At 26.4% G+C, this 21,925-nt stretch overlaps 1 protein-coding gene across 7 annotated transcripts in view; it reads right to left on the bottom strand.

Moving 5' to 3' along the window:
• Positions 1 to 859: 859 nt before the first annotated feature.
• Dyrk2 (Dual-specificity tyrosine phosphorylation-regulated kinase 2) overlaps positions 860 to 21,925 on the bottom strand; it is a 395,412-nt gene continuing 374,346 nt past the window's right edge. For all 7 annotated transcript variants that reach the window (XM_075356126.1, XM_075356128.1, XM_075356127.1 and 4 more), the window contains 9 exons: positions 17,892 to 18,132; positions 15,311 to 15,474; positions 10,945 to 11,069; positions 8,907 to 9,059; positions 7,962 to 8,100; positions 6,725 to 6,896; positions 5,272 to 5,415; positions 4,351 to 4,480; positions 860 to 2,670 (listed from right to left, as the gene is read on the bottom strand). In XM_075356126.1, the coding sequence (XP_075212241.1) occupies positions 2,436 to 2,670; positions 4,351 to 4,480; positions 5,272 to 5,415; positions 6,725 to 6,896; positions 7,962 to 8,100; positions 8,907 to 9,059; positions 10,945 to 11,069; positions 15,311 to 15,474; positions 17,892 to 18,132 (1,503 nt within the window). In that variant the 3' untranslated portion in view covers positions 860 to 2,435. The remainder of the gene's footprint in view (positions 2,671 to 4,350; positions 4,481 to 5,271; positions 5,416 to 6,724; positions 6,897 to 7,961; positions 8,101 to 8,906; positions 9,060 to 10,944; positions 11,070 to 15,310; positions 15,475 to 17,891; positions 18,133 to 21,925) is intronic.

Here is a 21,925-nt window from a genome sequence, read left to right as displayed (position 1 = left end):
ATAAAGTATAAAAAAAAAAATTTCAATTCAGTGATTTTTTAACAGGAAAAAAAATAATATAAGGCATAATGCATAAAGTAGCAACTTTCAATTATCACCTTCCCTTCAAGATGCATAGTAACTGTGTTTTTTTACAGGTATGGATAGAGTAAATTAGCCTAATTTTCTCAAAAAACAGGACTAGATGGTGAGAATAGAAATATTTTTAAAGGCAAATTTGTACAAAGAAATGCAGAACAATAATTATCAATTTGAGGGAATAAATGTATGATTTAATAAATTGTTCCAAGCATGATTAATCAATCCAGAAACAACTAAAGAACTATAGACAAAAGATCTGAATGTACAGAAAAGGTGAGAAAAGTAATTTTAACCAGAGATAACTTTTTTAAATTTTTAACAGTTATAAGAATTATTACAGAAAATTTAAAATCTGATTTATTAAATGTTAAAAAATCAAAAATAAAATAAAAGTAAAAAATTATTTTAAGTTCTCAACAAAATGGTAAATTTTTAAACTTGACTGAACTGTATTTATTAAGTATTTAGTCTAATTATAAATTAACTTTCTTCGATATAAAGTAAAATGGACAGCACATATTCATAATTCTGTAACCAACATTTTTATATTTTTTGAATCAGAAGGATCCTAAAACAAATATAAACATCTCTGGTTGGCAAAATTTTCATTTATTGCCAGATGACAATATTTATTTGACAATATTATCAAGATATTATGAAGTAGAATTTCTGAAAATATTTTTCCATCCCAACACTAAACTACGGGTCTGTACTTAACCACAATCAGCATTAAGAAAAATAAATGTCGGGATTATGATTACAAAAAAGGAGTTGCATATATTTTTGAATAAAATCACATTATTTAATTGCTTTTAATGAAAACACATAACATACTGCATAATTATAGTGAACACTACATTTATAGGAAAATTAGAAAAGGAAATTAATTATAATTACATAAAAACAAACAAACAAAAATATGATACAAAGACAAAATTCAGGCAGTTCTTAAAAATACAAATAAGATTATACAAATATTAATTAATTAACAAACATTATTATTAACAGATTAATGATAAATATATTTATAATTAGGTTTATTAATTCATTGTCAGATAATAATTATAATTAATTAATTAATTAATGGTGGTGAATTGATAAAAATTAAAACAAGTTTTTTTAAAATTGGAAATTACATTGTTCATATAATTATTACATAGAACGTTTTGTACAAAGAAATTTATTTTAAATAAAACTTTAAAATTAATTCACATCAATAAAAATTAAATAAGATAAAAATTGTCAAAATAAACAAAAAACATAATTTGTAACAAATAACACAATTTCAAGACATACATTCAGTAAACAGTAATTAATGAAATGCTGGTATGATTTGAGAATACTATTTAAATCAAATTCTGTGACATTGTTTTCAATAATAACAATATCACATTTTTATTGAACAAATAATATATATATATATATATTTAATGAATATACAATATGAATATTCAAAACAAATCTATGTACCATTTTAACAAATTATTTACACTTTATAAAACAATAATATTAAAAATTGTGTCCATAATAAAGCAACACAAAAAAACACAAATAATGTTATAATAAATTACTCATTGAAGGAATAATGGTAAAAAACTGAACTTATTATTTATACGATTGTCAATGGAACTAAAATTGCAAATGTAATTATAATAAAGTTATAATAATGCCATTAAAATGATATCAACTTGAAAAAAATTAAAATGGTAAGGTGTTTAAATTTTAAAATCACTATACAATAGTATTATACAAAAATTTCCTACAAGGAAGGAAGAAAAATAGGAAGTTCTATTTAAACAGCACTTAATATATGGTATTTATTTTATAGTATTTACAATTAACTAGTTTACAGTTATCTGGCATTGTATTGTCAATAAGATGTTAAAAAGTAATTAAATAATCAATTAATATTATTATATTTATAAGGCAAAATTATTAAAATAATATTTTTCTATATAATTAAATGTTTCAGTCTTGTAAACTTATACAATGAAATGAACTTAAAATGACTACATAATAATAATAATAATAATAATAATAATAACAATAATAATTATTCAAAATTTAGTAACAAAACATAAAGAGCTCAATGGTAACAGTAGAGCTCTAAGACAAATTAATACCAGATAGGAGGTTTTGTGTTTAAAACAACACATACTTTGTATGTATTTAATAAACATTATCACACTTTCACTTATGACTATCACTGATATTAGTCTATACATTGTAAACAAAATTAATTATTGACAAAAGAAAAAACAAATGAACGTCGATTGTCTTCAATATCCGACTACAACATCACAATATGAGATCAAAAGTCGAGTCAATGGATAATTATCATCAGGACAACTTTCTCATAGTATAGGTGGTAAGAAAGTACCAGAATCATCAAGGTTAGGGTCCAGTTTGACAGAAGGTTTTGATCCACGATAAATTCCATACAGTGAAGCAGCTGGTGCTGGTTGTTGGCTCACTGTGGACGGTGATCTTCTAATTTCCGATTGTTGGTTCTGTTGTGTTGATGATGAAGATTTCAACCACTCATGACGAAGAGCTTCTTCAGGAGTCATTCGTTTCTTGGCATCCCAGCTGCAAAAACAAGCATTAGTAATTACTGCAAAATGTTTACAATAAATTTTTATAAAATTGATAAATTTTTCCTATTTAATGTTAGGATGATCTACAAATGTATATGCAGCATGTTTGCTATTCAGATTTACATACAAAAAAGATGATCAATCATTTGACAGTATGTAAATATAAGTAAGCAATGATTTACTCTAATATTTCTACTCATGAATTTATCAAAATATAAAAGTAATTCATTAGTAGTTAGTCAAAATTCAATGACTACCAAACTTATTTTCATAATTTGAACTATAAATGTATAGAAATTGAATTTTTACTGGAGAAATGTCCATAAAAAAGTAGCAACTAAAATTAATCTGTAATATCAAAAAGAAATATATATATATATATATATATATATATATATATATATATATATATATATGTTAAACTATAAGAAAACCTAAAAAATTCATTTGAAAAGTAAATTACTTCCAGAAGGTAAGATGTTACTAACTTATATGCACAAATGTTAATTTCATAATTAAATCACTATAATTTAGGTTTTACTTTTATTACCTCTGAACAATTCATAATAAACATTCTGGTGGCATCATTTTCAATGGATCAATGTATGAAATACATATAAGGACATCTCTATTCCTTTGAGAAAGAATTTCTGTTATTATTAAAGCAAATTATTGACAATTATCATTCAATTTGTTTATTTGGTAAGGCTATGAAAAACAAAACAATATATTCTAATATTATTGAAACTTTTAAAGCTAATTATTGTGATAAGCTAATATTTATAATAGATATTGAAACTGCAGTTTATATAAAAGTGACAACTTAGCATCTATAACCAGCAAATACTTTGACATTTTTATTTCTGATTAGAAAGTTTAATTTCTATACAAAGTATTACAAAATAGCAAATATGGAGAAAAATATTTATCAATATTTGATTTTTAGGTACATGTAAATGAAAAATATTTATAAATAAAATATATATGTGAATACATATTTAGAATATGTACTCTTAATCTACTTTTAATTGTTTAGATTTAAATTGAACATAAAAGTTTTCTAATTATTATTAAACTAGGATTAGATTTATTTGCGTTTGTATCTACACAATCCAGATGATATAGATCAGTGAAAAAGATTGTCAATGTCATTCAATCGCAAAACTTTTCATAAAAATACCAGTTATTTATTCATTCACAAAAATGAAATAATGAAAGTAATGATGAGAATTTTATGAGATATATCAAACTCAAGGATAAACCACTAAATCTTCTAACTTCTGATACAGCAATAGTCCTGATAACATCATGATCAAGGCTTACAATATTATATGAACATTGCAACTGTTATTCCTTGTAAAATCATGTTTGTATATCAATATGTATATGAATGTACATATCATTATATAATGAAAAAAGACTGCTGAAGGTGGCATTATGTTACTTCCTAACTCTCGTAACAATTTCTTTGCAACTGTGACATTTCTGTTTTAGGAGAGATAGTTATATCATTCATTACTGAATAATCTTTATCACCAGTAAGTTAGATCATTATACCAAAAGAAAATGAATGTTAATTAATACAAAAAGTATAAAATAAAAATGAAATATTCAAAACATTTTTATTTCTAATGAAGGGGAATAAAACTAAATAAATCTTGTTTAGACTCACTTTAAACACTGTGTGATAAAATCAACAAAAAGTTTATCATTGCATCTTATAGCCATAGCAATGTCTTTTGATCCTGGCTTTCGTTTCCTTCCCTTACTGTTAGTTATACACCTGGGATTTCCCTTGGAATCTGAAAAAAAAATTGTATATAAATTATCTTCAGACTAAAGGAGAAAATTGCCTACAAATATTAATAACTGTTAAGTTATAAATAAATGTTAATACTGATCAGAATCATCTTACAAAAAAAATAAAAATAAGGATGATTATAATTGGATATTAACTTTATATTCTCAATAAAAAAATAAGTACTAAAATATTTATATTATTCACAAAAAATAAAAATAAATAAATATAATCTATAAAAATTTAATGAAATTATTTTATAAATATTAAATATAAGAAGTAATTTTAATAAGCAAATGTCAAAACATAATATAATCATCAAGAGTTTTTTCCTATCGGCCTTTGCTGATAGTGAATTGCTATCTTTAGGTGGATAATTGTACTTTTTGCAGCTGTTATCTATGCTTATGAAAATAAAATGATGAGAACTTTTCAAAAACCGATTTCTGATGGTTAGTCAAAATAGAGAAGATATTTTACTTTATTGTAGTATTTGGTATAAATGTATCAATATTATTTCTCCATACAGCAAACAGTTGTTATCACATTCTGGTACTTACTGCACTATCTATAAATATTCACTAGCTGCACTAGCTTCTATAAACATTAATTGAAGAACTAGATTGTCAAGATTCAAAACCAGTTGTAACATCATACTGAGCTCTATTTGTTGACAACCACTACAGTTACACTAAAAAGAACAAAGGTATGTCTGATCACAGTCATTCGTCTTCTATAATAAAAACAATTCAATAGATTAGGGCATATACAAAATAAAAACAATAATTAACTAACCGAAAAACAGTCTTCTTCTAGTAGCATTCATAATTACTTCTTCAGGAGGAACACCTAAAACCTCCATAACACAAGCCAGTTGTTCCACTTCATTCTCTCCAGGAAATAATGGATATCCTGTATATAACTCTGCAAGGATGCAACCTAAACATAAAAATCATTATAAGTAAAAAATAAGAAGCAAGTAAACTCCATAAGATTTACAAAAAAACAAAATTTATTTTATTAAAATTTAAAAACATTTTTAATATAGTGAATTTTAAAAATAACTATTATTTAAAAAAAAATGAATCATCAACAATAACTGATTGAACTACTACCGTTTCTATTTTATTAAATGTTTAGTGCAAGAATCTCTCTGTTAAAAGATTAAAACTTTTACTTGTTATTGCACTGGGACTTTTATGACCTGCTGGTCATTCAATATATTAGTGATATGTTTCTCAAATTAGTATCAGAAAACAAAACTCATATATGCATGGAAATGAAAGTACTTGTTTTCTACTTTTCTGACTTTTCACTTTTTAAGCAGATACAATATCTGAAAAACTGATCAAGGCATTTTTTAAAAAATTGTTTAGTCTTTTAAATAAATACTTCTATACTGATTTAAACAATAATTTTTTCTTAAAAACACACACACACACACAGATATATATATATATATATATATATATATATATATATATATATATATGTTGTATATCTTTTTGATGGGAATAATATTTACTATTTTTAAAAAGAGGTGATTTTAAAACACCAACTACTATCTTTGTAGCTAGGTACTGTAGCTAATAAAGGATCATCAAGCTGATTAAATTTTATAAGAAACATAATATTATCATAATCTATATAACAAATCTTTTGCTTATGTTTATCCTTCATGCAGCTTAAAAGAGTTTAGGATTGTAAACCCTTAAGGAACAACTGCCTTTTACCCTTTTACATTCCTATATATATGCCACATTAACTTGCATAATCCAGGCTTCACACTGTTATCCTAGCTTTCTAACGATACCTTTTTTTATTAAATAAAACTAATTAAAATAAATAACTTGTAATGCTTATCACACAAATTTCTATTGAGATTCTGAATGGAGGCTTTGCAGAGACCATACACAGTTACAAACATATGCATGCAAGAAAATCTTTCCAGTTCTATCTTTCTTCTGACATCTGGTCTTTACAGACAAACATTCATCACAGGTATTTAAATTTTAGAGGAAGCTGATCTAAACAGTGCAGATACAATTTTCCAGACTGAACATACATACATATATTGTAAGAGTATGATTTTACTTGGGGTGGACATATAAATGCTTTGTTTAAGACTACAATTTCAGTTACGATAGTAATTAAAAAGTCTATATTTAAATTAATTTGTACAAATAATGATAAAAATCATAAATAAGAAATATAATCAATAAATAGATACACACAACAGAAATCTTACCTAAACTCCACATATCAATAGATGTACCATACGGAAGACCAAGGATAACTTCTGGCGATCGATAAAACCTAGACTGAATATATGTATAGACTCGTTGATGGGCATAACAAGAACTACCAAAGTCAATTACTTTTATTGAACTGCTACCTCGTTGTCTTAACAGAACATTTTCCTAAAGGAAAAACCACGGCTATTAATAAAACACACTTAAAGAAAATATATAAATATTATTACCATGAATAAAATTGTTTATTAATTTTAGTAGCACTCACTACTACTGCCAAATATCATAAGAAGAATTCATCACTCCAAAAAGAGAATTAATAATGTTGATGACCAATGGCACTTTATTTAACTTTGCTTTGATTGTAGATTCTTTATCCTTTTGTTTTTCAGTATGTTACTTCCTAAGATAATCTACTCGAAGTATATAAAACCAAGAGGTATTATTGGTTACAGTTTTCTATTATTAAGTATAATAATGGAAAGCCATAAGGTTGTAAGAGATGGAGAAATGCTTCACTCAGGACCTTAAAAAAATTGTAACAGCTCTGTATTTTCTGTTGTTTTAATTTTTGTCTCAAACTCATTTTATTATTCTTAGTTCTAATTAATTATCCTTTACAAATTCTTTTGTTCTTTTCTTCATCTTTTAAAATTATCCCACAAACTTCTCTTTTACTGTACCCATTGAAGAATGAATTTCAATTATTTTAGTTCCCAGTTTCTTAAATATTTCATAATCTTGTAATTCTTAAGATATGTATTATTGTTAAATATCTTCGGCAAAATTTAACAGTTTTACTCTAACAACAATTGTTTGTTTTTTTTTTGTTTTAGGTATTTTTTTAATTTTGGTTCTTTTCATTATATTTTTTATACTGATTTTTTTCTAAATTTAAAGTCTTAACTTTATTTCATCGGTTATTGTTGTTAAATCTATGTGTACCAACCAACAAGAAATAAAATGATAATTGGTAGGTATTTTTAATTAAATCCATCAGAAACACTATTATGGAAGATAGAGATTAAATAACCAGAAATCCTTAAAACAAACAAATCATTTTCTAATACATGCTCCAAGACTTCTTAAATTGATCTCATTTAAATGTTCAGACATGAGTTTTAAATTATGGTAGATAAAGTAACTTGTTTATCTAAACTGACTGAGCAATATTCTCCTATATGCATAAAGATAATTAACATAAGGAAAATAAAAAAAACATAAATAACTTACAGGTTTCAGATCACAGTGAATTATGTTCTCCTTATGAAGAAGACGAAGGCATTGCACTAATGAGTGAGCAAACCTACGGATAAGATTTAAACTGAATCCTTGGTAATTGTTCTTTTTTATCAATTCATATAAATTCAAGCTGCAAAGGTAAAAGTAAAAATATAATTAAATTCATACCTTCAAACTGAAATTAAAAATATTTATTAAATTAAATCATAAAATTGGATCTCAATATACACATACCAACTCGAAAAAAAAAAAAAAATATTGGTAATGCATCAGTTATTGTTGTAATAATACACTGATCTCTAAATCTCTTCAGTTTTACAAAATCTGTCAGTTTTACATTCTGTCACCAAATAATAATAGATGCAGTTTTATTTAAATAAAGCAAATTTACAGGTATTTATCAACACATGATGTCTTGTATTTGCAGTAATACTTTTTGTTTTATATAAATATATGTAGTATGTTGCTACTAACTGTTCTTATTCATTCACTCAAAACTAGGAAACTTCTAAAAAAAAAAAGTATTTGAGGGAATATTTTCTAGGTATATTTTTCTAGTAGGTTTAAGAATAAAATTATTGTTTTTTTCCTTATAATTGGTGATTATGAGATGCAACTTAAATCCAAACTAACACTGCATTAAATATACTTGTAACAAGTGCAGACAGTTATCTGAAGTATTATAATCTTATGCTATATAGTCCACTATATTAGGCTATAATTACATTAAGAAAAATAATTTTTCAAAAAGAATTTAGAAGGAGTGAAAAAGCATGTAAAAAAATTACATAAAAAATCTTATAAAATACAAATTTTACTGACAAAACAACAGAATGATTATTGATAACATAGTCACTAAACTTCATAAAAACACACAAATATACACCCAACACACACATATACACAAATAAAATGAAAATACTAAGCCTTTCTTACTTCATCAGTTCAAAACTAATGCAAAGATGATTCCTGAAGTAAAAATACTCCAACATGTGTATTACATTATGTGAACCATCTGGATCTTTCTTACGTAGGTGATCTAATATTCTAACTTCTATTAAAGCCTGATGATGGAAACGTTTTTTATTTCTGAAACAGAAACAATTTTATCAGTTTAACATCCAGCACAACATTCAGGATGAATTCAGAACTAGACAGAATTGACAAGCATAAGAAGGAAGCAACAATGGTTTATACATGCTAATGTGAATTTTAATTAAGTGTCTGGAGAGCATTACCTAATTAATACTGCATATTCATCATATATTGATGCTATAATTGTGTTTTTAAATACTTAAAATATAAAATGTTACATCTTTTCTTACTAACTCAAAACTATTACACACTTTATTACTGCTCTAGTTTGCTCTGGTTGTACCTCCCCACTTTCAAAAATGGATACATCTAATAACATTTTTTGATTTAACTTATTTTGAAATGAAATTTAAATCAAGACTATAGCAATCTCATTCGAAATGTTTTAAAGAATTGGAGAAACAGAAAGTGAGGAGGCAGACTTTCTGATAGATGTAACTGGGCAGAGTAACAAACATGAATGTTTGTAAATACTTAATACATTATGATTATAATATCAAGTAGGGATTGGAATTGTGGCTTCCCAAAAGCATATTCATATAGGAAATATGAGCTTTAGCTTACCTTTCAGCTTGATTTTGTACAACGCATTCTGAAGAATGATGCTCTTGCATCACGTGTAATACAAGATTTGTTGTTTTTGCTGACAAAGGAACTTTAAATAATATACATATTTTGCCACAGCTGATGTTGCGTAGACATTATTTTTTTAGTAGTGCAATGGGAAATATTTATTTAAAACAATAAGTATTAGGTGAAAAACATATAAATACTATCAGAACTTAATAATCTTTTCCATCGTATATCACATGATATTCTTTTCTTTATTAATATTTTCAGTATTTACAGTGTTCAGACTGAAAATAAAAATTGGACACATTTTGAAATCAATTACTTAACTTGAACTATCTTTCACAAAAAGACCGGTTAAACGCTGATCAACCACATGATAAAAAGTTATCAAGCTGAATATTTATGAAATTAAATAATACATTCTATACATTGATTTATATATCAATGTACAATAACACTTTCACTTCCATCGGTACTTGGAACTATTTTACCATCACTAATCACAAGTATTATTAAGCTCGGTACTTGGGTAAAAAAACTGTTAAAAATCAAATTGCACATCCTTTTACAAAAAAAAAAAAAAAAAAAAAGAAAAAAAAAAAAGTGGTGTATTGTTAATTTAATGGCATACATAAGTAAAATTACAGCTGTTCTAACACCCTGCAGTGTTCATTATTGTTAATAATGAACAACCAGGGGGTGGAACCCTTTGGCTAGGCAGGAATGGTGAAAAAGTGAGCTCTGCAGCCCTGGGGTAGGCCCTCTGCCCCCAAGAACCCATGGACCAGCTCAGGGGTTTGCCTGGGTCGACTTAAGTCCTGGGGTCAGATGGTCACGCTAGCAAAGCAAGTCCTGATCAGCTAGTTATACATATATATATATATATATATATACATATATATATAAAATTAATTTTTGATAAATTCTATTTCAAAATGTTACTAGAAAAATAATAACTAGGTCAAGCCAAACATAACTGTGCATGATGTTAGGCAGTTCTACATCACTACATTCAAATGTAAAAAATAAGTGTGCTGTGTAATTATAAATACATTGTATTTTAACACATATAATGGTCAGTTAAACAAAGACTGTGGTATTAATAAACACAATCCCTAGTTGATCACTTCTGAATTATAATTAATGATACAAATGGCAGTTAATATTAATATATAAAAAATTTTAACATAGAAAAACCCTAGACATTTATAGATGGTAACAGCAGTTAACAGTAAAAAGAAATTTGTCATTGCAATTTGCATAAAAGGTACTAAGACTGAAAATTTCCATGATAGAACAAATTTACCTTATAATTTTGATAGCTATAAATTGCTTTGTCTTATGATCAAGGGCTCGAATGACTTGTCCAAAACTTCCTTTACCTATTACTTCAAGAATTTCATATCGATAACAAATATGGTCATGTAAAACCTACAACAAATAAAAAAATAATAAAGCATTATTTAAACAATAAGACCTTACAAAAGAATTTAGGTTTAATACATGACAACATTTTATAACTTCAGTGTCAATACCAAAATATAGTATTATCACAAAATAAAAGATAGTGTTTGAAGAATTATATCTTATATCACTTACCACAGAAGTTGAGTTATGTACCAAATTAAATCTTTTTCTTCACTGCACTTTTGAGAATCTTAAATTTATTTAAGAGGAAACATCTTAAATAAATTGTTGAGATAAAACATTATCTCAACAAAAATTCTTTCGTATTTCTTTTTGGATTTGCAATAAGGAGAATAACAATTCTCCTTATTGTATAAAAAATTTACATTAAAGTATATTTAAGAACATATTTTTCTCTGTTTAAAGTATTTCTTTAATTTATATTTCATTAGCTGGTTTTAATATGCTGATCTTGTAAAATGATTAATTTGTTAGCTTTTGGTAGAGATTGAAAACTTTTTTTACAGTGAACTATGTATTTCAATATTAGTAAGTAAATAATAACTCAAAAATTTCAACTTAACAAGGCAGATAAATGATTGTGAAGGAAAGGTGTGTTTTTCCATTACAGTGTGAACCAATATAGCCTGTCAAGAACATGTATAATCATTTTACAAAAGTATGAAATACAGAAAATTCATTATACTTGTCTATACTGCTGTTTCATTGTGTAGCACTACACAATTACCAGTTGTTCATGGACCTGATGAAAAGAAACACTCTTGGTGCCCTCCACAAATGTGGTCTGCTCAGTCACCCATTGTGCAGTAGTACAGTGTAAACAAAACTATTAGTTTTAATGATAAATCAAACATATAAAACATTTTACTTTAAATAATAATGCAATCTATTTTCCACATTATTCAGAGATATTCAAATTACTATTTTGTATTGTGTTAACAGAGTTAAGAATATGCTTATTTATAACATAATCAAATAGTGTATCAGATGTGAATTATATCTGTTCATTTAGGATATCACTAATGTATATTTCCCTATTTCATTTTAATGTTAATGTGTGTTAAAATATATTCTCTTTACTGAAAAACAGACTGTTTTAAAGTAAATTTGGTTTAATTTGCGATTAAATTAAACAGAATCTTCAATACTGATCATCATCAGAATTGAGCAACTTTGCTCAATGTTGGTCACCATTTTGGTGATAATTTTAATAACAATGCAAAATGATCAGTTATCACATTATTATATTAATAGAAAAAGTAGTATTTCATAAAAAAAAAAAAAAAACATTAAAACAATGACAAACAACATTTTAAAAATAATTTGGTGCATGCATATGCATGCTTATCAGCACACAAATGTGTCTGTACATTTTATACCATGATATAAATATATCAAAGAAAAAAATGACATGCACTTATCAGTTAAGGTGGAATAAATAAACTAATTTTAAATAAGAATTTTAACAGCGAATTTTATTAAAAATAATAATTGTAATTTTCATTAAATACAGTTTACTAAAAACTCAACTTTTCAACTGTTGGCTGATATATTTCTATGTGCTGATATATAAATGCTAGCAATAAAAGCAGACTGCCGGCAGAGATTTATATATATATATGCTCATTATAGAATTAGATAGTTTTCATCAATCAAAGAACATAAGCCTAATTATTTTAAAGTAGTACAAGGGATACTAAACATTTATCTTTCTTTTAGCTTTGGTCTTTCTTTGAAGTTCTAGTCATTATGTTCACTTAATGACTTAACTTAATACAATGATAAAACTATTCTAGATACTATGATGAACCAAATCCTATATCAAATAAATAAAAGTGGCTTACAGCAACTTCTATTTCACAAAAAAATAAAGATTAAAATATTTTAGTAAATTATTTTTAAAATATCACAGACGTCAGATCAAAACTAATTTAACTTATGGGTTTCTTTAACAACTGGTAATTGGAATAAAATTAAAATAAAATCATTTGTAAAAAAAAATCAAATAATAAAACTGTTCAAACAAATACAATTACAAATATTTTTTTCAATACTACTGAAAAAATAATAAATTTTTTTTTCATTTTCAGATTGTTTATAAACATATATTTTTAAAAGTTAAGTAATTTTATAATATAAAATATGTATTCATAACCTAGGAAGTAAAGGAACTTGATGTGGTTGGTGGTGATGTTTGCAAGCTACTGCCGACATATTGGCTGGGAAGCCGATTTGCCAGCATATTATAGCTATTCCCAGCCACACAGGTCAAAGAATACAGATCAGACTATGTACTCCAAATAACAAGTTACATTGGGTGTAGCTTGATGTGGTAAGAAAACTGCTTTAAAAAATCAAACTAAGCCTTGGAAGACTGGAAATAAGGATAAAAACTGGGAAGTTACAAATTTAAGAATTGGAATACTGAATATACTTAGCTTAAATCGAATAGTTGATTTAGTTGATTAGGCTGATAAGGGTGATTGGGAGAGGAACAAAAACATTTCTGGACTTTACGAGACAAAATAGAAGGGAGTGGGAGAGAGGGATCTGTGATCAGGCTATAAACTTTACTGGAAGGGAATGACAGGGTAACGAAAAACAGTGTTATCCTCATAGTAAATGAAAGGAAAAAGAACCTAATAGAAGAGGTGGTAACTATACATTTAAAAGGCTGATCAGAATTGAAATTAAAAATGAAGTAGAAGTGTTGCACACATAGCAAATATATGCAACACAAGAAGAATGTTATGAAGAAGAAAAGATGATTTTGAAGAGTTATTAGAATCTAATGTTAACAAGTACAGTATCATAATGGAAGATTTCAATGCACAGGTGAGAAGAGATAGGAAGGAATATGAGCAAGTGCTCAAAGCAACAGTAGAGAGGAACATGAAATTGCAAAGAGATTGGAGAAAGCTGTTTCAGAGTGCGAGACATTTGATCTGGGACAAGAAAATACCAAGGAAGCCAGAGGAGGTAATGTGAAAAACGTATGTACTAATAGTAACATATGCAGCAGAGACATGGATGTTGGAGTGAGACTAGACTACATGCTGGCGAGATGAAATTCCTGAGTAGTATAACAGGAAAGACAAAGATTGACAGAGAAAGTAATCAATACATCATAGTGGAGACTGGAATGGAAATTCTGAGGAAGAAGGTGAAGGAGGGCAGATTGAGGCAGCTGAAACATGTGAAAAGAATGTTTGCTGGCAAGACCCCAATAGTGCGGGAAGAGGAGGAAAAGGCCTAGAGGATGCCCACACAAACGGTGGTTGGGTGACATAAAGGACCAACAGCCGAAGAAAGCTTTCATTGGAGAAAATTTGTAGAGAAGAAACTTGGAAAAACAGAGGGAAGTGGAGAGGGCTTAATCAACACCTAGACACAGAATGGTGGAACAGGATTGGCTGTTATATATTATGCTAAAAAAAAAAAATTATTTATTCTACTAACAAAAAATTTATTTTTAAATTTTATCTTAATCTTATAACTTACAGTAACTAAAATAAATAATTTATTCCAGCACTAATTTTCTGATTCATACTTCTGGCAGATAAGGAAAATCTAAAGCACTGAGTCCCAACACATCAAACTTAACATCATTTAGACAAATGATTGTAAAAAAATTCCACAATAAAGTTAAAAAGAATATACATTACTACACCAATCAAGTGTAAGAAATGTACTAAGAGTAAATAAATAAAAGTGATGATTAAAAAAATGTATTACATTACAGTGTAACATAGTGAACATATTAAAAATTAATTTATGCCAACAACCCACCGGGTTGGTCTAGTGGTTAACGCGTCTTCCCAATCAGCTGATTTGGAAGTCGAGAGTTACAGCGTTCAAGTCCTAGTAAAGCCAGTTATTTTTACACGGATTTGAATATTAGATCGTGGATACCGGTGTTCTTTGGTGGTTGGGTTTCAATTAACCACACATCTCAGGAATGGTCGAACTGAGAAAGTACAAGACTACACTTCATTTACACTCGTACATATCATCCTCTGAAGAATTATCTAAACGGTAGTTACCGGAGACTAAACAGGAAAAGAAAGAAAGAATTTATGCCAACAAACCTGTTGAGATTAGGAATAAATACTGTAAAATGAATAATGTATCTGAAACCATTTCACCATCAGCATTTTTTATTTTATTATTATGTATTTTCACTCTTGTTTTATTTTTAAGTTAAACAGAAAATCATTTTTTTAATTACATTTAGAAAATCCTACCTTATTATAACTTCCATTGTCATCATCATAACCCCCATTTTGTGAAAGACCTTCTTCTCCATGGATTTTACATGCATCTAATCCTAAATACCATACTTCAGGATACTTTTCTATTTCATTTCTTTCAAACTGAGTCAACCGACTCCCATAGTACTTGAGAGCCTCTGAAATAATATAAGGTTTATAATTATACATTTATACATATAATTCAGTATTAATAAATTTGATGTGTAAATTGAAAAGTATATGTTATTGACAAATATTATTTTATTAGGATAACAATTATAATCAATTAATACCAGAGTAATTTTTACATTACATGTTACATAAGTAAAAAAAATTTAAATAACAGAAAAAAAATATTCATCTTTAAATAAAATTAAAGAAATTTTATTTAAAAATCTCAAAATAAATTATATTTTATCTGTCATCATAACAACATTAACATTTTATTATTAAATTATTGATTACCAATTTATAAGTATTATTGCTTGCACAGCATACACCCAGAACATCAGTTTACCAAAACAGAATATTATTTGTATTCTGTGATTTAAAAAAAAAGGAACACAATGTGAAAACATATTTTAACATATTTTATATTAATATATTCTAACCTTTGCCTTCCCTACAGAGTATTAAATAAATATCTACACTTTGATTAATAAACTTAATTTCAGTAAAATGCCTTAATATGTAGACTACAGACCTAAATTCAGTGAAAATTTGTTACAAGGTACTTTTTTCTCAAATTTATCTTAGAATGTCTAAATTTATAATACCGTAATAATCCATAATACCAGATAGTGGATAGTACCTGTAGTAGATACTGATATAGTAGATAGTGGTGATAGTATCACAATTACCTTAGTAATATAAACCAAATGGTAGCCCATATGTCATACAAAAATGATAGTATAGCAACTGAATATTAACAGAAACAAAATTTATGATGGGTGATAACCTGTAGGTGTTTGGTACAACAATTGAGTACTAGTTTGTTCACTTTTTCAAATATTACTTTAAAGCCACAATAGTACCTCCAAAATTCAGTAATATTTCAACTGAAACCAACAGATTTCAACTATAATAAAACTCAATAAAAACTACACTTTATGTAATATATGATTAACAAGTTTATTTGCTTTTGAAACAAAATTAAACTAAATGATTAATAAATAAAATGAGCTAATCAGAAACTAAATGTCAACTCATTGCATTAAACACTAACATTTATATAATAATATACATATTGTAGAGGTAGATTATAATAATAATAGAGGCAAAACTTAACTTAATTAAAGTAAGCCGTTATAGTAATTTTAATTTAATATGATATGAATTATCATTAAAAGCCAGTATATACTTGCAATATGGCAATATAGAGCAGTTAGTTTTTACCTCTTTTTCAAATGTAAAGTTATGAGTAAATTATAATTATTATTCAGTTATAAAGATTATTATAATTGTAAATGAATTGAGAAATGCATTCAGAAAGTGATGCACAGATATGAATACATAAAGCCAATCCTTTTTGCCTTAAAGGTCATACATCATAAATCTCCCTCTTATCTGAGCTATAAATGTTATGCAATATTACAATATTTTCATTTTCTTCACAGTACAGGCATGAAAGTAATACATTTTTATCAAACAATAAAACCATTAGTTAATTTAAGAATAACTTAGCTCAATGATGTACTTTTATAACTAACAAGTACAATTGTTATTTTTACACTCCAAATATTTTTAGGGTTAAGCATAAGTTGTACCTACATTAATTAAAGAAATAAAAACTAAGCTTGGATAAAACAAACTCTGAACCTAATAAATTTAAATTGATATACAAATTTAACTTCCAGGAAGAAGTAATGGCTTAGAGTCAAAGCTCCATTAGAAAGAGTGCTGAGTTGTTCAATAATGACTCTGTAATATTAGTATAAAATGCATATCTGTATAAGGTTTTTATCTAAAGTTAACAATTTTTACAATATAAATAGAGCTAATACTGGTAGTACAGCTTACACTTGTATACCCTCTCCATTCATAGTGTAACTATTTACAGCTTGAAATCAGGCAGCAGCTTATATCTCAAAACTAAATGACAAAACCAAAGTTATTTCTGAAAACCAAACAGTAATTTTTAAAATATATTTTTACAGTTTCTATTACGAAAAATGTTTAATACTGTAACAATAATAAATTGCAATATAATTAATTTAGATCAATTAAATTAGAAGGCAGTTTAACATTCGTTTAAGTTATTTTTGGTTTTATAAATTATTTACTATTTACTCATAATCACAACCACAGACTAATTCAAATTACAGCTGCCTTATTTTTTTTTTTGGACAAAGACAAAAGGTAAATTTGTAGGATATAAAAATGCTGATCTGAATTCAAAACCTTCCAAATGAAAAGCTACTGCTCTACAATGTAGATTATCTAAAGTAATGCACAATACAACAGATAGTACAATATGTTTAATGCAAAATAATATCCTACTTAAAACAATGTCTAATATAAATATATTATCCTACAATAACTTATAGATAAGAAAAACATATTATGAACTACTAACCACTAGGTGTGAGAGGTAACCTCCGTCCATGTGGGTCAACACGTTGTAAATGTGAATGGGGTGGTGGTGTAGAATTATTGTTATTGTTATTGTGTGAATTGTTGTTGTTGTTGTTGTTTGTATTGTTGTTGTTGTTCAAATGTGGAAAACCAGGTGTTAAGACTGGAGTTGAACGAGATGACTCTGATTTGGTGGCCGGTGCAGTGCTTCCAGTCCTTACTACACTTTTTAATGCTGGCAGCTGAAAAAAATCAATGTTTAGAAATTTACAAATAATTAAAATAAATGAATACTAACGTAACAGCTAAATGTAAATTTAAGAATATTATCAAAATAAATATAAAAGCAATTTCTATATTATTTCAAACAAACATAAATAAAATTTACAGAATAATAGGTCATAAAAATTAAATAAAAACAGAATAACTTAGGGCTCTAAAAATAAGAAATTTTTTTTTAATAGACTAAATTTTACCATTACATAAGTCAGCATGGTATGAAAAATATCTGTAAATTTCCTTTCCTTTTACAGAATGGGTTTTTTCTTTCATGGATTCCTTTTAATTCTAATCAGGTCATAATAACTAAAAACTGAAAAAAATAAAAAAACAACCACATAACCAAAACAAATTAATTTTCAAAATATCTTTACTTCCAAACCATATTACAAATGAAATCAGCTGACTTAAAAAAGTCATCTGTAAAATTATTATGAACATTAAATAATAACTTTTTTTAATTGTATATAAAAAATTTAACAGGTGCAGAAAAGACTAACATCCTTTTCTCCAATAAATTAATTGCTTCTAGGGATTTCTTATCAGATTTAAAACATTATAATGATGTCAATAATTGACTAAATTCTTTAATTTTATCAATAAAAATAAACAAAGTTGTTGCAGGTTTATAAAATAATTTACATTGATTGAAATGTCTAGGGGTTTTTTTTAATTATCATAATTAATTTTTATTTTTCTTATTTTGAATAAAACAATCAAATTAACAACTGACATTTTTAATCAATTAATTATAATCAATTGATTAATTTTTTTTAAAATAAATTTATTTTTTTTAAATTTATTTTAAAAAATAATTGCATTTCAACTAAAAACCAAAAAAAAATACTTATCGTTAGTAATTGAAAAGAAGAATAAGGTATAAGGCTAATGCAACATATCAAAAATAAGAGGTGTGTAAAAGATAATTGCAGGGTTTTTATCATTGGAGAAGTTTTTTCTGAGGGGGCAGTCACTGCTGTAAAAAAATGTAGTAGTAATAGTCAGTAACAGTATAATAATAACTTAAGAAGTGTAATAGTTGTGCGTTTTTGAGTCTGTTATATTTCTTACATATTTAATTATTTAATCTATTCCTTAAGTTTGCCATAAGAAGAAAGTTTTTTATTTTAATTATTATAAATAAAATTTCTCTGACATTTTGGTTTTTATTTTAATGTTTTGAAAAAGAAAGTTATTGAATAACACATACCACATGAAATTGCTAATCATAGGTCATAAATTTCACCTGAACTGCTTAAAAATTATTGTTTTTAATTTATCTAAATTAAAAAACAAAGCTTCAATTAATTTATTGATTTAGCATAACTTTTTATGCATATACTTCCACTGTCATTATTATAATACATATGGTGGGTATATAATTATCTTGTATGTAAGTAATTTTTTGTTCTATCGTATATGTCATAAGAGAAATTCAGCAAAATCACCTGAATTAAGTATAAAGAATGAGTAGCTGTAGAATAAATATTAAATAATCTATGGTAATTTGTTGATGCCTATTTAAAAATGAAGAGTAAAAGTTAAAAGAATTTTTATTTGTTTGTATAGATTTAGGAATGGTTTTGACACATACTATCTCTTTTACTGTACTCGAAATTACCCCTGAAAAAAATTTTTTCTGAAACACTACTTTCCTTGATTTTTAGATATCGGATTACTTTAATCAATAGTTACATTTGTGATTTAAATCATAATTCAGTTATATTGCCAACATAGTCAAAAAATGGCAGAAAACTAAGATTAGTGAATAAATCTAAATTATATGCAATTTAAAATTTCATTCAGTAAAAATAACGCATTTTTATAAACACAGTAAGTGAAATTTGTTCAAATCACAATAAAATAAGGTGGTATAATTATTCTTTTACTTTTACAATAGCTGTCCTGGACTTGCTTTTGTGGATGATAATGAATTTTGTAGAGTGTGAAAAACCTCATGCTTAACCTAACCAGGACTTGAACTTAATTTTCAGATTTTTTGAACCTAATTTACAGGCAGTAGAACCTCCAGATGAAAGGCACCACTCTAATAGAGATGTTTGCATGTGAAATATGCAAACCTTTTATTGGTTTTTTATTGGAAGAAGCTGCTTCCTTAAATATCTACCATCACTTAACAACTAGAGCTTCTCAGAAGTAGCAGCCTGGAAAACTGAAGGGTATAAAGTAAGGATGTTATGTGAACAGGATAAACAGCTGTGTTTCATAATTCAGTTTCAAATGATCATCTAAGTGTTAATTACATCTGTGCAATTTCCACACGCACGTCAGGGATTTTAAAATAGGTAGTCTCAATCCCATGGTAAGGGCATTGAAAAAATTTCAAAATGTTGGCTATAAAATTTTGAAATTAAAATATTTTTTAAATAGATTGATAAAAATCTTGATTGATCTTCAAAAGCCCTGTAATAAAATCAGGTTTATGTATTATAAATATAGTTTTCACATTTAAAATTATTTTTTAAAGCTCAATTTAAGTGTTATTTTAATTCTTGAGACAAAGAGAACGAACATTAATAAGTACCTGAATTTACAGGATTTCAGGACTATTGAACCTTTAATAATAATTTTAAATTTCAGTGTTACAAAAGTTACAAAAAATCTTTTTTATCTATTTAATATGTTAATGTAATTATCTCTTTTTTAAATTATGATCATTTATGCGATGACTGTCGGTTAAATTAGATTTGTTTAATAGTACAAATTAAGTTATGTAGTCCGCAGAAGTTGCCATTCTCTTGAACTTCATAATGTAGTAAAAGGTTTGGCATTTTTCAAATTTATTTCCCGTTTAAAAAAAAAATGGGGGGACTATATTACAGCTTGTAAATAAACATATAAATAAATAAACAAGAAAATAAGTACTAGATATTTTATTTCCTTTATTTAATTACATTAAATATTATTTTGTGTTAAAATACAAAAAATGTATTTATATATAAATTATTAAGTTTTTTTCTAAAAGGTACAAAAAAGGTTTTTCTTCCATAAAGATAGATAATATTAGATAAAGGCAGAAATCAGTTGCTACCAGAAAATGAAATGAAACAGGATTAACCCAGCGAATCAAGTAAGGGGGATTAGAGATACAAACAAATACAAATATAATTTGGAATTTTAATAAGCATGAGATGCACTTGATTTAAGATAATTAAAAACTTCTTAAGTCAAATTAAGTACAGTTTGTTAAAAGCCGTAAGCAAAAAACCTTACCTGAATCAACCTAGCTTTTGCTTTGCATTACGTTTTTCCGAGACCTAACGCAGAATGAAAGCTAGCTCAGACCCAGGTAAAACTTTGAACGACTTTCACAAAATAGCTATACTGTAATTGCTTTTAAAAAACGCTTTTCTATTAAACATAGTCAGGTACTTTTGAAAAGAGGAAAACATTTAGAATAAAGCAAATAAAATTTTCTGCAAACCATACTTATCTGATATCTAGGGATTACTGATTTACCTAATAAATCGCAAGTATTTATTATACAAAAGAATAACTTACAATTTCAGTAAAGGTTCGGTAACTTTATAGTTTGTGTAAATACTCGAAAAGAATTTTCCAAAATTAGTAATAAAAGATTCCCGCCTATTTGGTATCGTGACGTCGTCCTAGATGCAAATTTTCAATCATGAAAACCATTTTGTTAATCAAAATCATAAAAATATAATGTACAATATAAATATTTTACTCTTTTTAGTAAATAAATTCATAACATTAATACACATAACGACATTT

The sequence above is a fragment of the Lycorma delicatula genome, chromosome 2 (assembly GCF_047948215.1).
Source record: "Lycorma delicatula isolate Av1 chromosome 2, ASM4794821v1, whole genome shotgun sequence".
Classification (NCBI taxonomy): Eukaryota; Metazoa; Arthropoda; class Insecta; order Hemiptera; family Fulgoridae; genus Lycorma; species Lycorma delicatula.
Note: the sequence above shows the minus strand (reverse complement) of the source record. Positions and strands in the feature narration are given on the sequence as shown.